This window comes from Geospiza fortis, unplaced genomic scaffold (genome assembly GCF_000277835.1).
Source record: "Geospiza fortis unplaced genomic scaffold, GeoFor_1.0 scaffold192, whole genome shotgun sequence".
NCBI classification, from domain to species: domain Eukaryota; kingdom Metazoa; phylum Chordata; class Aves; order Passeriformes; family Thraupidae; genus Geospiza; species Geospiza fortis.
The window spans coordinates 8788057-8805119 of NW_005054315.1; the positions used below are offsets into that span (position 1 = coordinate 8788057).

At 38.0% G+C, this 17063-nt stretch overlaps 1 protein-coding gene across 2 annotated transcripts in view; it reads left to right on the forward strand.

Moving 5' to 3' along the window:
• Window positions 1-17063, forward strand: part of MGAT4A (alpha-1,3-mannosyl-glycoprotein 4-beta-N-acetylglucosaminyltransferase A) — a 73707-nt gene that overhangs the window by 10005 nt on the left and 46639 nt on the right. For both annotated transcript variants that reach the window (XM_005420007.1, XM_031056177.1), the window contains exons 2-3: window positions 13464-13631; window positions 16126-16266. In XM_005420007.1, coding sequence (XP_005420064.1) covers window positions 13464-13631; window positions 16126-16266 — 309 coding nt within the window. The remainder of the gene's footprint in view (window positions 1-13463; window positions 13632-16125; window positions 16267-17063) is intronic.

The following is a 17063-nucleotide window of genomic DNA, read 5'->3' on the forward strand; positions in this document are numbered from 1 at the left end:
TTAGAAGCTGGTGCTGGCCAGGGGTGGAAGGTCTGTTATGTATGGGAAGGCACACTGGGGCAGAGGAACAGAGGGTCCTGGGGCGTGGAACAGAGGCTTGGGAAAGAGCAGGGGCTGCCCTGACAAAACCTCCTGTAAGTGAGGAGGGGTGGGAACTGCTGGAAGTCAAATCTGTGAAGGATGCAGTACCAGTGTTTGGGTTTGGGGGTACCCCCCCCACCTCAAAGTCTTGTGCACTCTCTAGGCACACAAACTTACCCCAGAGTCCCAGGTGAGAGAGATGGCTTATTTAAAACTCAAGCAGGCATTTACATGTAAATTGTATGCCTTAGTTTTGGATTTTTCATGATACTGCTGGTTCAGTCCTTCAAAGTGTAAGACAAATGCTTGTGATAGTGTTCACAGTCTTATTTTTGTACTTGGTAATTTTTTTAATTAGTGGAGAATAGCTCTCCAAGCCTGGCAAGAACTTATGCTTCAGGTTTTTGTTTTTATCTATACCTGGTGTTGTGGTACATCCTAACTTCTAGTCCATGCTGTTATTGTTAAATCTGCCATAGAAGAAAACAGCATTAAAGGCTACTTGGCTTTGTTGTTTATTGAGACATTATAGATGCATTTTTCAAATGGAAGTTGGATGTAGGAGTTTGTTGTTAGGTTTTTATACCAAAGGGGAGTGTTGCCATTTGTGTTGTTTAGGTGGAACTGCAGAGTGTGTGACTGATGCTGTTGACTCTACCCTTCATTCTCAAAAAACCAAAAAGCTTTATAGCAAATTGATTTATATACCACAAGGATCAGGACACTTAATAAAAACTTCTGTGGCTTTATTGATTTGCATCTTTCAAAATTGAAACCTGAATTTTCCATCCAATTTTGGCAATGCAAAATTTTTTGGGTACAAATCTTTAACAAAGCACAAAGTCCTTTCTGTAAGGAAATAAAAACTTTTTTTTTTCAGTTAATCTTTATTAAGATGATGCTTCTTGGATCTCTTCTTCTGTGGGAGTAATTATTATGCTGTGCTAGTTCTTCTACAAACTCCTTGCTTCCTTGTTGCAGAAAGGATCAATATGAAAATTATAATTCTATTCAGAAATGTTAACCCATTTGCAATACAAATGGTGCCATATTTTTCAGTGTTATAGCATCATAATGTTCAGTAATACTGATGAAGAGTATTATAGTGGAAAAATAATTTAAAATATGCAATTAGCACAGTGATTTGGAAAATTTTAACCAAAATGCTAATTTTCTGCACTGAGTATTTTGGAGACTCTACTTGTCACCAAAAACATTTAAAATTTCACCTTCCTATACTTTGTGGCACATATATTCTAATGGCCTTAGTCAAGGCTAACTAGAAGCTCAGAAGTAGAAGCCTTCTCTAACCTTGTGCAAGCATCTTTGTTACAGTTTCATTGTTTTCCTGTTTATGAGGCAACTGAGATCAGCTCAGTTGATCAGAGCGTGGTGCAAATAACACCCTATCCAGCCTGGCCTTAAACATTTCCTGAGATGGGGTATCCACAACTGCTCTAGGCAACTTGTTCCAGTGATTCACACCCTCACAGTAAAGCATTTGTACCTTGCATCTAATCTAAACCTATCTTTTTTTTTTTTCAGTTTGAGGCCATTTCCCCTTTCCTGTCACTCCATGCCATTGTAAATGGTCCCTCCCCAGCTCTCTTGTTGGCTCCCTTTATGTACTGGAGGTGCTGTAATGTTTCCCTTCCAGGTTGAACAACCCCCAACTTTCTCAGCCTTGTCTTCATAGGAGAGGTGCTCCTCTGGCCATCTTTATGACCCTTCTCTGGACTCTCTCCAACATGCCTGTGTCCTTCCTGTGCTGGGGACCCCAAAGCTGGATGCAGCACTGCTGGTGGGGTCTCATGAGAGCAGAGAAGAGGGGCAGGCTCACCTCCCTCACCCTGCTGGCCACACTGCTTTTGGTGCAGGCCAGGACACAGCTGGGTTTGGCGACTGCACGCGCTCATTGATGAGTCCTGTTGAGCTTCTTGTGAACCAGCAGCCCCAAGTCCTTCTCTGTAGAGTTGCTCTCAATACATTCTCCACCCAGCCTGTGCTTGAACTTGGGATTGCACTTACCCAGAAGCAGGACCTTTCACTTGGCCTTGTACTTCATGAGGTTCCCTTGGTTCCATGTCTCAAGGCTGTCCAGATCCCTCTGGATGGCATCCCTTCCTCCCAGGGCATCAGATACCACACAGCTTGATGGTGCTGACAAACTTGCTGAAGGCACAGTCAGTCCCACTGCCCTTGTCACCAACAGAGATGTTAAAAAGTGCCAGTCCCCATGGTGACCCCTGAGGGTGCCACGCATCACTGGTCTCCCCTTGGACATTGAGACATTGACTGCAACTCTGTCTGCAGCCATCCCGCTAATTCCTTACCCACTGAGTGACTCCTCTGTCAAATCCATGTCTCTGCAGTTTGGAGACAGGGATGTTGTGCAGGACAGTGTCAAATGTCTTGCACAAGTCTGGCTGTTTGCAAGAGGTGAGGGTTAGAGGATTAGAGGAAGCTTGAATGATTACCAAATTGGTAATTTTATGAAAACTGATTTTCTCTTTCAAATCCCATTTCCAGTTTTAACTTACCATTCAGTAACAAGGAGAATCAAACCCCCTACTTCCCTAAATTCTGTTGCAGCAGAGAATGCTATGTTAGTAAATGGAATTAGAAGTTCAGTAGGTTACAAAAAGTGGTATGCAGAGAAATAGTTTTCCTTAAAATAAAAAGAAAAATGCCACAAAAGAGCTCCCCAGGAATCTGAGGCCACTAGATAGCATGATATCTTAATATAGGTCTATATGCTTGTTTGTAGAAGGTAGCTGAAAGTATTATTGTCTCCTCTGAGATCTGAGGAGAAACATGAGATGTCACAGATGACTTGTAGTCAAACTGACTCTAAGAGGTCAGATTACCTATGGGGTAATTACATTTGTTTACATGGTCAGCAAATTGTAAGTATTTCAGGTGAAGGGTTGTTTCTTGTGTGCTTTTAACAGATGTGAAAGAAATGTGTAACTTAACCTATGAAGGTTAGGTTTTGTTGGTATTTTTAATGTTGAATTATGATACCATGCAGAGATACTGATTCTACAGCCCCACAAACACAAGAAATGAATGCAATATGTATGCTTCATACACGTTTCTGCAGATATGTAGAAGGGATTGTTTTATTTTAGTATGTTAAAAAGCAATAGAAATGCTTTCTTTCACCTAATATGCTTCAGTCCTTCAGTGTTCCCAAGAATGCAGGCTAGCTATTGACTTGTCCTGTATCTTAAGTGTGCTTCAGTGTTATGGTTGTAATGTTTGCTTAAACTGGAGCTTTGTGCTTGCTTGAGCAGTATTGTTACAGTCTTCCTTTTTATTTGGCAGTTAGTTTGAAAAAATAATTGTGACATGATGATCTTTGTAAAAGCTGTCACTGTAAATTGTGTTTTTGAGGTAATACTGTGATGTTGTTGAAGGTTTCCCGGTTTCTTTTACACTGCTGTACGCTTTAAATCTTGCGCAAGACGTGTTAGAAATGTCAAAGTGGAATGTTTTAGTGACAGTTACTTGAAGGTAATTTTCTTCACTGTAAAGAGTTACTGTCCAGATTATATGAATTCAGTGCTTTGTGTACTCAGCTGAGCTTTTCTTTTATCAATGTCTTAAACTGAACTCTTTGTGCAATGAATGTCTACAGCAGAAGTTGCAATAATTTTTGTTGTTCTGCTTTGCTTCTTGGGAATAGAACCTATGAAGCTTTTATTTATCCCTTAGTGTTTCTGTTCAGGGATAGAGATGTGTTAAATACTGATTGCTTATTGTGGGACAGATTTAGCACATGATTTCAGTGATGTTTTTATATCACTGTCCCCTTAAAGAAGAAATGCCAGTAGAGGTGGCTTTACTTAGCCCTGGGAATCAAATAAGAAGCAAGTAGCTGGAACCTAAAAAGCCCTGAGGTTTATATTCATCCATAGTGTGTTGGGCAGTGTTGTTTACTAGTTAGAGAAGTGTGAATCTTAGTAAAGTTAACAGTCAGATAAGGACAAATAATTTGCAAATTTGTGATTGTGTGTTTTCTTTTTTGGAGTTCTTTTGTTTGTTTGTTTGGGGTTTTTTTGGAGAGGGGGATTGGGGAGTTTTTGGTTGGTTGTTTTTGTTTTGGTTTTGGGGTTTTTTTGTTGGTTGATTGATTGGGTTTTTTTTTGGTTGTTATTTGTTTGTTTGCTTTCCCCCATCACTGTAGCTTGCTGTTCTCTGCTTTAAAAGAAGACCTTCAGCTCAAGTGTTGCCAATAACTCTTCTCAAACAAATCATGTGTTTAATTATCCTTATTGTCTGAAGCAAGTGCACAGACAGAGGACCATATGCTTCTGTTGACTTGACCTCCTTATTTTTGGGTGTCTGGATTTTCTGATGTTTTATTCTTTTTATTCCTTGTGTCCAAAAGGAACATTCAGACTTGCTGTCAGCCCTCATCAGGGGATGTTTGAATGTGGTGTCATACTGGATTTTATAATTGATTTGTAAATCTTAATTGTGACATTTCTTTATTGAATAAGTTATATCTAGAAGCAGAGGTGTGCAATTGCATCTGGAGACATTTAAAACTGTTCCTGGCTGTTCTATCCAGCTATGAAAATACTACTTAAGTAAATCATTCATCAGTTGTCACAATTCTAGTTTGGCTTCTTTGGCTTTTTAATTTCTTAGGATTTTTTTTCCTCTAGAAAAATGTTGAATTTTGTGGCTTTTTTAGGAGAAAAAAAATCAAACAAACATGATCTGCCATTTCATGCTTCCATTTTCATTGGTAAGCTACATAATTTTTTGTTTATTTGTATTAAAAATTGAAAAAATGGAGGGCAAGCAAATTCTCAGATCAAAGAACTATTTACAAGAAAATTGATTCTGAAATTTACAGTTCAAAGTAGAAAGGTTTTACCAGTTGATGTGACAAAGGATCATATTCAGATTGCTTAAAAAATTTTAGAGAAAACAACTTCAGCTCCTGCTGCAAAGGAATGTTTAAACAAAAGTATCTAGACTGAGATTGGATCAGGCCCTGAAAGTTTCAAAGCAAGCACTTCAGACTTGTGCTAGTGCACTAAAACTGGAGAGAACAAAAAACATAATTTATTTATAGAGATCCTTGAAGTGCAAAACGTGAAAAAATTGCAATGAGAAATGAAGTAATTAGAATTATAGAGTTATTTTTTTATCAAAGTTAGGAAAACCTGCAGAACCTTCCCTCAAAAACAAGTTGTTCTTTGCAATGAAAGCTACTTGAATGAGCACTTTTTAAAATACTTGCAGTCCTGATAAGTACATTTCTATGTGGAAAACATGGGCAATAAAGAATAGTACTGATGGATTGTTTTGGTAGATTGAACTAGTGAATTGCTGAAATGACCTATCGATTTGAATAACAAGATTAGGGATAAAGAAATGACTTGCCCACTTGTTTTCCTGCATCTTGATTTTGTTTGTTTTTTTCCTGATGCAGAAAATGTTTTGTCATGATTAGTAGGATGCATTTTTTGTGAATCATCTCCCATATTTTTCTGTCTTTAATTTCACAGAGTATTATACTCACAAAAATTTGCATATTCTCTAATTCCTTCAAAATAATAAGATAGCTTTATGAATAGGCATAGCTACAAACTCTGTAACTAAAAAGGCCTACAGAATCAAGTGTTCAAAGAGGACTGATAAAATTTGACCTTGAGCAGTTTTCTTAAGAGCTTTTATTTATAGCATGTCTTGTTGTTATCCTTTACAGTATACTGCTTTATTTGTATTTGCATGGTTGATTGCTTTACTGCTTTGGATTTTATAACTCATCATAGCTTGTTTATAAAAGGTTTTAATTTCACTTTAAGAGCAGGGAAGCTAATTAGCTTTTGTTGAGTAGTCATCCATGGTAATACATTGTAACATTTCAAGGACACCATATTTCAGCTTTCAGCCAGTTTTGAGACAAGTCAAAATCTGATTTGTGAGCACGCTTGAGGTTTAAACTTTGGGGACAAATTTTGTTAACACCTTCTTTACTCTTCACTGTTTGACATTGCTGATTTCTAAATATGATTTGTGCCTATGTGCAGGTTTTGACACTTGATAATTAGCCCAGCTTGCTATAGTGTTTTGCTGTTTTTGTAAGTCTAAATGTCACAGGAGGATTCTGGAATATCTTTAATATCCCTTGTGTGGACATAGCTTTTTGTCTGTGCCTGTGTGATTGGTTTGACAATTGCTCTGCTTGCCTCCCCGTGGTCGGACATTTGAGAACGTGGTGCCTCGTCTGTGCCTTGTGAATATCCCTGAGCTCTGGAGTCACTTCCAAAGGGCAATGGAAGCAATGTGCATGCTATGTCAGTAAATGCCAGTGTGTGTATTTTGTCTGTGCATCTTTATTGTGAATATTGGATGACTGTACAGTGGAGTAGGAACAGAATTTCCTATCACAATATGGGGTAATTGTATTTGCAGTTATATTTGCAAAACCTGTGCTAAAAAGAAGGTATAGCCTTTGTCAAAAAGAGTGTCAGTTTTAAGATGAAGTTTAGAATTACTTAAGTGTTAGCATGGTAAGAATTTTATTTTATATATTAGAGAAATTAACTTTTTCTGGCTGACAGTGGAAATAATTTAGTCTGCCACATATTAGCATAGCAGGATTTTAATTTAAAAGGGTATCTACTTTTAAGAGATGCAGATGAGTATTTTATCACTAATACTACAAATGTGATGGCTTGTAAGGTACTTGGGTATTATGAACCAAGCATGATCTAGAAAATTCTTATTGCTTACATCTGTGGGAATGAAGTGCAGGTCCGTGCAGGTATCATCATGATTTACTGGATACTGATTTACTTGATACTACAACTTCATGGATCACATAAAACATCTGAACTGATTTTACGGGAAGTGCAGTATTTAATTTTTATACCTCATGTAGCTCAAACAAAGGAATGTTCCTGTAAGAGCCGTGCCAGATTGAATTGGCTGGCACATTGACAAATCCCTAATTCACTGAGGAGTAACCTCCTCTTGCCTCACCACTGTCTCTGTGTGAAACTCAGTGTGGAAGCTTGCTGCCAGTTAAGACCTCTACTCTCGATCAACCTGTAAACTGATCAACATCCTTGATGGGAGTGAAATGAATTAACACATGAAGCTTGTTAGAGCCTCTGACCCATGGCATGATGGTAACTACTGTAGGGTTTTTATAATGGGAGTAAATGAGTTGGAGAATAACTAATCACAGAAATACCTGAATTAGCACTTACTACAGTGTGTTCTCACAGATTCAAACATTTATTTAATGGCATTTTAATAACTCTTCAACAGGGTGTGCAGAAAAATGAGGCTTTTGCTGCAGAACCTTTAACTTCTAAAAGCTGGAAGGGTTGTCATTAGGGTGGGCCATAAACTGTTACATTGGGGAATGTGTGATACATTGGGGAATGTGTGATGCATTGTTGATTTGAATCATGGTTTAAAGTCTCCCCACCTGGATAGAGGAAAAATCCTGTTGTGTCTCGTATCTGTTCCTTCTCTAGGTGTTTTACTTATTGAGTATTTGTAACAAATCAATGCCTTGTTGCCAACCAGAGCCTTTTGTCTGTGTGTCCTGTTGTTCTTTAATGAAAAAAGGGGGTGAGGTTTCTATGGTTCAGTTGGACAAGGGCAAGAAATATAAATCAGGCCTACAATTAATTGGCAAAGGTAAGCCCTCTGTGCTTGGCTTGCTGTCTTTTTTGAGTGCCAAGTTTATTGCTGATTACCTTTTTGTCTGTGTAGCAGATCCATCACTTTTGGTGTTTAGCTGGTTTGGAGTTTGAAGGAAAGCTCAGCTGCCTGCTTGTGATATGGGAAGGTCATAAAGCTTTTCCTGATCTTGTCTGATGCATCTGCCTTTGGTAGAACCAGCCATACTAAAACAGAGCTCTTGAGTAAATTACAGCTTGTCTTTTATTTATTTAATTATTTATTTATGTGAATGCAGCCACCTTAGTTCAACAATCTTAATTCAATGTGTTCAATTTTCAGTTGTGAAAATGGCCTGTGATTTAACGTGTTTGGGAACCTGCTTGATTGATAAGATAAATAACAGCTTGCAAAGCTTTCATACTGCTTTTTGTGTTGTAGACTGTAGTTCTTTAGCAGTCAGTCAAGGCTTTCCTTGAGGAATAATGGCAATACTGAGGATTGCCAAAACATTCTTTGGTTGCGAAAGGGTTTTCGGGCAATTCTGTTTCCTTTTACAAGTGTGCACTCCATTCAGTTTAAAGTGCACTCAAATAGTTTCTTCATAAAGTTTTCATGTTCGAATAGAATAGGCTGTTCCAATTGGAAGGGAACTACAGTGGTCATCTAGTGCAGCTGCCTGACCACTTCAGGGCTGACCAGACACTAAAGCATGTTGTTCAGGTCATTGTCCAAATGCCTCTTAAACACTGACAGGCTTGGGGCATTAAAAAAATCTAACTTAGCTAAAAAAGTAACATGAATCAAAAACTAAGCTGTTGATGATTTTTATTGACTTTGAGACTCTGTAGCCTTGAAATTGCTTTGATTGAGTTTCCACAGTATGTTTTCTGTTTTGTTGTTCAGTAGATATTTCATTTGGAATTAGAATTCAGCAGGTGTTCTGACAGTGTTGGTAATTTACCTGCAATTCAGATTTATGCTATTTCAGTTGAGCTGAAGTACTCTGCAAAATGCTTTTCTAAATTCAAACTACAGCCTATTTTCTTATTCCTTTATTTGGATGTCCCTTTTTCTCTCAAGGGAAAACTCTTTGCTGTTACAAAAAGCAGGGGTGAAAGTACATGAACAGATTTTTCAAGAAGTACAAAAGCCCAAACTAAGAAATTATACGCAAGCTATGATGTTAAAAACTCCATGTTTTAAAACTTTGAATTTTTATTCAAATTTAGACAACTCTTTAACAATCTACATAGTCAATATTGTCTATGGCTAAGAGGAAAGTGGACTGAGTTTGTAGTTTTGGGTTAGTGGTGTCTTTTTGGAATAATTTTTTTTTTAACAGTTATGTAGTAGAAGAATTGTAAATAACCCAGAGGAGGCTGAGAGCTGAGATTTCATCTCTGGTTAAAAACTGGGAAACCACCCGAGTTTCATTTGAATTTTCACTTTTCAAAAGACTGCATCAACTTTCAAGTGAGCTTGTCTAAATTCTAAGTTCTGCATATTTAAGGGAACATATTGCAACAAAGTAAAAAAGTTGACAAAGAACTGATTCAGTTGACATAGTGTTGGGAGAACTGCACAGCATCTGGCCAGCTAAAATATTTAGTCTTTAGCTTCTGGAGTTTTGCTGGACCAACTAGAATTTAAGAGAAAAATTATGAAGAATTAATGCTTTCATTTCTCAAGTAATTTCTTAACAAGATATTCATTTTATTTGAGCTTTCTGGCTTCCAGAGAAAAGAGGAAAATTTTCTCATTTCAGTGTAAAATAGTACATTATTCTTAAATAAAACTATGCTTGTATGCTGAAATTATTGGAGACCAGATGTCTTCAATATTGGCTACAGCTGCTGTTAGAGGGATGTTTTGTTTGTCGGAGAACAGACAGATATGTTTGGGGTTCTTCCATCAGTGTTGTAAGGCCGATAACTTACTGTCTGAATTCCTTCTTCTGTTTTCTTAAATAACTCTAGATTTCAGTATGAGAATAAGAACAGAATCCATAATCCTGTAGAAAGTCTTTTTTTACTGGTGGTGATCACTCTGTTTTCTCTGTGGTTTTAGGCTCACTGCTCTCCTTTTTACTGTAATAGCAATCAAAAAAAGGGTTCTCATACTTCTGGACAAGAAATCAATTCAATTTCTTTTGGTTTTGGAGAAATCTCTGAACAATAAAACACTAAATGGTCAAATGTATTTTGAAGATATCAGGTCCACTATTGACTGTTTTGTATATACAATGCTTACAAATCAGCTTTCATAGAATGGGATATCTGAGTTGGAAGGGACTTACCAACAATCATTTAGTCCAACTGCCTGACCCCTTCAGGACTTACCAAAAGCCAAAGCATATTATTAAGTGCATTGTCCAGATGCCTCCTAAATACTTTATGCTCTCCAGGAAACCTGTTCCAGTGTTTTACCAATGTCTCAGAACAGAAATGCTTTCTGATGTCCAATCTGAACATCCCTTGACATAGTTTAAGACCATTCCCATGTGTCCTATCACTAAACACCAGGAAGAAGAGCTCAACACATCCCTCTCCAATTCCCCCTCTCAGGATGCTGCACAGAGCAATGAGGTCACCCCTCCAACCTCCTTTTCTCCAAACTAGACTGACCCAAAGTCCCCAGGCACTCCCCCAGGACAGACCTTCCAGCTGTGTTCCCCTCCTCTGGATGCATTTAGAGAGCTCCATCCTTTTTAAACTGTGGGCCCCAGAACTGCACACAGCACTCCAGGTGAGACTGCACCAACCACTGCCTTCCCTTCATCTTGCCTTCATCCATGAGGAGGGTGATTTTATCACAGAATGATACCAAATTAGTTAAATAGGACTTTCTCTACCAAACTTGAGCTCAGCCAAAGTTTAAATAAAAATGGAGTCTTAAATTTAATCTTGTAGGCTCATTCTCACATACTTAGTCAGGGCTCTAAAAAGTCAAATTAGAATATTTGTAAAATGCTGATGGCTTAAGGGATGCTTTTCTAAAGCCTGGGACATGTGGTCACTGCTAATGGTGGTACTGTAAAAGTCTAAGTATTTTCTCCTTTGCAAGTGCCTTTCAGTATGAGATCAAATTTGTTGTGGTTTTTTGTTTGTTTGTAAGTAATAAGTATCTGAGCAGTTGATCTTTGAAGTACTGAAAATAGGCTAAAGATACGAGAGTTGGGCATTTAAATTTAATTTGTTTAGTTTAAAAGTACAGGCAGCCATATTATAAAACAAGTACCAAAATGCCAAACTATACATTAATCTCCAAAAACATGAAAAGTGCTCTACTAGTCTTAGAGTTGTAAATGTTTCAGGTCATGTAAGTTCACATAAACAAAGAATTATTTTTTACTTTCATTTTTTACTTTCATTTTACGTAAATAACTAGAAAACTACTCATAGGGTAGTAGACTTAAACATTTTATTGTATTTGTGATCTTAGGATTTTTTAGTTACATTTCACTGAATAATATTGTGCCTAATTGAAAAAAATCGCTGTATATTTGTGAAGGTTAGGTGTCCAGAGTTTATGTATCTTTTAGGGCAGCCTCCTTAACCTAGATATGTCTGGTTGAAGCAGTTGTTGAAGCAAGAAATACTTGTCTAGTATTTCTCAAAGAAATTAATGCTTTTGAGGTCTCCAGTACCATGAATGCAATACCAGTACAGTTCACTGGAAGCATCAGAACTGAACTACTTTGTTAGTTATCATTGGCAAATAAGAATAGCCTTCATGCCAGAAACTTCAAAAAATTTTCCCAGTCTTCGAAGTGCTGCTGACTAAAGCATCAATTCCTATTTCAAGTAGCAGCCTGGATTCAGTCAGCAGTGTATAGTGTGCCTAGCACTGTGGTGTGGGCCAGCAGCTGTGTTCTGGGTTTGTTGGCACAAAAGCAATAACCATTTGGTTTTAATGAAAGTGGCAAAATAAAGCTGGCAAAGGAGATGTTTTTAAGAGGTAGTGAACTATGTTTTTATTTTTCCATCTTCAGAACAGAGGGCATTTTACTTAATTAAGTTTTCTAAACATAATTGGAGCAGTACAGCCCAACTACCAAAAAAAAAAAAAGAGGAAAATAAATGTAAATTGAAAGAATTTGGAGGAAAAGCAGCCTTATTAACAAGGGAAGTTAACTGTAATTCCGTTTTTGCCCTGGTCTTATGTAATATAGCAACAGGAAGTGTTTCAAATTGCTTGCTAAACTTCTGCTTCCCTGCCATTGCAATATGAAAAGACTGGGAATGGATAGGTAAACAGCAAAAGAGATACGTCTGTGGATGTCAGCTGAGTGGCTGGAATATTGGTTGAGTTACAAAATCACTTAAAATACTCTAGTCAGTGTCTGTATATTGATTGAAGGAGGGTGATAGTGATGATGGTGAAGACTTGAGGAAATTACCAATAGGAAGAAGGAAGGATACAAAATCTAGGCCCACCAACTTTACTGGGTGTCAAGAGAAAAGGAAATATATCAGCAAATCGGTTTTGGTGTTTCCATCTCCCTTTTGGTCCCCTTTCAAGAGGATGTGTATGTATCAACATCAGCAGAATTTTGGTAAAAATTTTTTCTTCAGTTCTCAGGCACTGACCATAATACTAAGTTAAAACTTGGGTTTAAAATTCATATCTCTGAAATACTGTCAAGTTCCACTCATTCTTACAAAATATTCAGATGAGTCTTTCACGAGATGTAACCTGGGCTTTTGTAAGGGGCCACTGCTGTGTGGCTTCTTAAAAGAAATGGTTTGTGGGCATCTGTTCCAAGAAATGGTTCAGAACTGCCTTGTGCTGAGTGCTGAGAGCAGGGAGGGTATCCCTGCTCTGTGGCTGTGGTGGGGGGCATCCCCCTCAATGCCTGCCCCATCCTGGTGTGTGCAGCTGTCCCCTTGCTGTGCTGAGTGGGTGCTGGCACCCAGCTGCTCAGGTGGGGCCACGCTGGGCTCTGCCTTCCTGGGAGCATTCCAGGTCCTCCAAGCTGAGCAGTGTTAGCCGCTGGTTGGATCTGTCAGCAGGCGTTTGTTCCCACAAATAACCTGGATTGTGGTTTATCTCCCTAGAAAAGTTGACTGCCTATTGTAGCATCCCATGAACTCCCTCCCCTCAGCCAATTCCCAAGGGCATTGCCTTGGAAAGACTTACCATAGAGTTCATTCCTCCTGTGGGACAGACGAGACTCCCTCATGGACCTCTGCCCATGTTTTGCAACCTACCCTGGTTTCTCCTTTCCCTGTTTCCTCACTGGTTGGGTACACCTGGTGACTGCCCCCTCTTCCCTGGAGACCAACTCCCTTTGCCCTGCCCTTAGCTCTGCCCCCATCCCTTCCCATTCTAAAACTCTCCAGAGCCCATGGTAGCCCTCGTTTCTCACCTGCGTTCCCTTTGGCTTCCGCGCAATGAATCTTGCTGGAATTAACTCCTGCAGAAGGAGCCTTCTTGCCTCTCTCGCTGAGCCAGCTGTGATAAGCGTGGTGTGAGTCTGACTGCACTGCCTGAATGTTAATCCAACTGGCTCTTCCACAGGAGGTGCTTGTTGGAAACAGATAATAGGCAGCGGTGTCCACCATCCACCTCTTGCATTGGGTGCTGGCACCCAGCTCCTCAGGTGGAGCCGTGCTGGGCTCTCCCTTCCAGGTACTCCAAGCTGAGCAGTGTTAGGTGCTGGTCAGATCTGTCAGGAGGTGTTTGTTTCCACAAATAACCCGCATCGTGGCTTTTGTCCCCAGAAAAGCTGATTGCCTATCAGCGGGAGTTCCACGCGTTGAAGGAGCGCCTGCGCATCGCCGAGCACCGCACGCTGCAGCGCTCCTCCGAGCTCAACGCCATCCTGGAGCAGTTCAGGAGGGCCGTGGCAGAGACCAACGGCAGTAAGAATGCCATGAATAATTTTTCAGGTACACAGTCCAAAATATTTTTTTATAACTCTGTAATGCCAATATTTCTTGTTATTACTCTAGAATAAGAAATTGCTCACAAGATTGGTGAATGAAACTGTTCAGCAGTGTGAATAAAGTTGTATCTCATGTGGGTGTTTTGGTTTGTTTTTTCCAGTTGTTGTCCTTAATGATTCACTCACCCTTATTCAGTCCCTAAAGTCATAAGAATTACTTACTCCACACCAAGCTCCCAAAGTTTGGGACTTCTGGTTACTTATCTATTAGGTTGAATATATTTTGATGATTAATTTACATCACTTTTTAAATAGAGTCAGAGGGGAAAAGTGAGCAAACAGAAGAAATGGATGAACTTCAAGCAGTTAAAATAAGCTTAAAAGTCAACTGGAAAATATTAAATCATATAGACTAAAGTATTGCTTATGATTTGTAAGAAGTATGGGAAATGGCCTTTTCAATAACTGGTGATTAAACTGGTAAAATCTTCCTTACGTTTTTACCCATTTTGGAGACTGATAGTCAGATTTACAAAAAGCTGTTTGGCAATATTAGAGAAAAACACAGCAATATTCACCAGACTATTGATGTTGACTTCTAAATTCACACTGTTACTGTTTTGTTGCTCTGATTTTTGTGGATGGAAGATGAATAACAAGTACAAATTTTCTGTCAAGAGGTCTGACTTGGTAGGTTGCAGAAATTTCACTGTATTGGTCTTAAGGAGTTGGTCTATAAGGAATTGAAACTCAAAGAGTTTTGCAATTCAAAAGCCTGGAACAAGATTTTCTTGAATTTGTTGTCTACTTGCCTTTGTGCTATGATTTACAATTTTCAATAGGTTTTTTTTGGTTGGGAAATAATTATAATTATAGGCTCCAATGTTGATGCCACTCATGAATTGCTGTCTGACACTAATGGCCTGATCTCAGTAGTTCCCTGGATCTCCAGGAATTGCACAGATAAATGTTACATTTAGCATGGTCTGTAAATCTTGTCTTCCTATTTTATGTGTGTGGTTTTGCTTTTAAAGTAAAGCGTGGAGGAGCTCAAATAATTTTGATTCTGGATTTAAGATTAAGTTATTACCACATTTGTTTCTAAAATTGACTTAGCTTGCTATTAGGCAATATGTTTATAAGGAGTTATTCTCTTCTGATGCAGCTGAAAGTACTAATTCATTTAACATTCTACCATGTCTGGATCCCAGCTGGGATGGACATGCACTTTTTTCATGTAGAGCCATAATGGGAAGCCATCTGAATTACTGAGCTTTTGTGCTCAGAACATAGGATTAGATAGGTTTTTATTAAGCTTAATACACTTAAGTATACATAATACTCTTTGCTCTCTTTGAAGCTGAAAGAATTCCAGATTGTTTTGTGTAGATCCTTATTGATTCAGACAAGAGCTGTCATACTTGGACAGAATTTAGTCCAGGTTTTGCAGTTGAAGTTAAAGAAATATTAGCAGGAAAAGTAAAATGTGCCTGTGTTGGAGTCTATCGAAATAGACATACCTACTTATGGCATCTATTTACAAAGCTTTTTGCGAGGTGTGACGTGGTTAGGAATTTAGTTTCACCTAAAAATAAATGCTTTAAAAATCCCCAAACATACAGAACCAAAATCCACAACAAATCCCACCTATCTTTGTAGAAGCTCTACTAAGAATCTGAGAGAAATTACACTTACAGCTTTCTTTTTCTTGCATCTCAATTTTATCTCAAGAAACCTTGACTACAGTTTTTTGCTTAACTTGATATTATAAAGCCCATAAGTTTATAAAGATCCATATGCTATCATATTTTTCATTTGAAATGAGTTGTTTTCACACTTGATGCAAGAAAATCAACATACCCAGCTGGGTAATTTTAAAAACTATTATTTGCAACTTTGAGAGCCACCTGGACATACTGAAAGGCAGTTGCAGTAGAAAGAGCAAGAATGATTCTAGTGAAATCTAATAGGATAATTTTTTTTGCAGGAATACTCAAAATATCAACTGTATGTTTAATGCTATTTTATTTTGTATCTCTGTGTGCAGTATATTCCAATATGTATTCATAGCTCTGAAAAATTATTTGTAGTAGTGTTTGCTAGATGGTGATGACCTCTGCAAGCAAAAGTGAAAAATTATTTTGGGAAATAAGCCTCCCATTTGATTAATTGGGGAAAAAACCCAACAAAATCACCAACTCCCCCCAATAAATGGAGCATTCTTTACTTCTGTAAATTCACACTAAGTCTTATGTGATCAAATAAATTTTAACTGGATCTGTAACAAGATTATAGGTGCAAAATTGTCTTGGCCGTTGTTTATTAAAAAAATGAAATAAGAAAAGCCTTCTTTGTAGACAAAATATGATGACTCAGAAAAGTGCACAATTTATTCTGGCTTTCAGTTAGGACCAAGCTTGGAATTTTATGCTGTTTACTATTGCTTAAAATGTCATATAATTTGTTTTCTACGTTTCTGATTTCATGTATGTTTGCAGATGAGACGCTGAAGCTGTTAAAAGAGCTAACAAGTAAAAAATCTCTTCAAGTGCCAAATATCTATTACCATTTGCCTCATTTGTTGAAAAATGAAGGAAGCCTTCAACCTTCTGTGCAGGTTGGCCTTGGAAGGACAGGAGGTATGCTGATATGATGGTTATTTCATGTTTTATATCTGGAGGACCTTCTAGTTTTAGGAAAAGAATTTACTGCATTTCTTGGTAGATGAAGGACATCTCATTTAACTTGTGTGATATTGAAATCCTTTAAATTCACACTGAATCTGAGATGAAAGGAGCTTGGTTTCAGCTTTGCTCTTTTCTGCATAATCTCAGTCACACCCCATGCCATGTTAAGGTACACATTAAGAAGCATTTAGTTTGGACAAATTTTTTTGTAGCTAAAGGGAAACAAAGCTCAAGCATTTTAGATTCTGGACTGCAAATGGGTATATCCCTTTGGCTTTTCAGATTTGCAGGGCAACCATGCATGGTTATAATTATTTTAGCATTGATGTTTCTCTTGTTCTGAACAGTATATTTCAATATATAAATTAAAAGTCAAGAGAACTAAGATAACCAGATATAATTGCATCAATAAAATCTGGACAGTGTTGTAGTTAATCTTGGTTTGTATTTTTTCATTACTTCAGTGAGTTTGATTGCTCCTTCTTTTAACAGAAGGTATGCCTGTATGACAAATGTGTGGGCTCAGGCCACAGGTTTATTTGTCTGACTATAAATATTTTTTATTTCAATGTTGTTTTTCAGGGAGGAAAAATCTAATCATTCGTTATTGTTTTAAGTGAAGTCTGTATTATGTCCCCCTGGGAATATATAGCAGAAATTTGGAATTAAAAAATAGGAATTGGAATCAGATTTATTTAATTAAACAGAGGGAGGAAATTCAGGGTTTTAGGACTTGATGAAATCTGCTA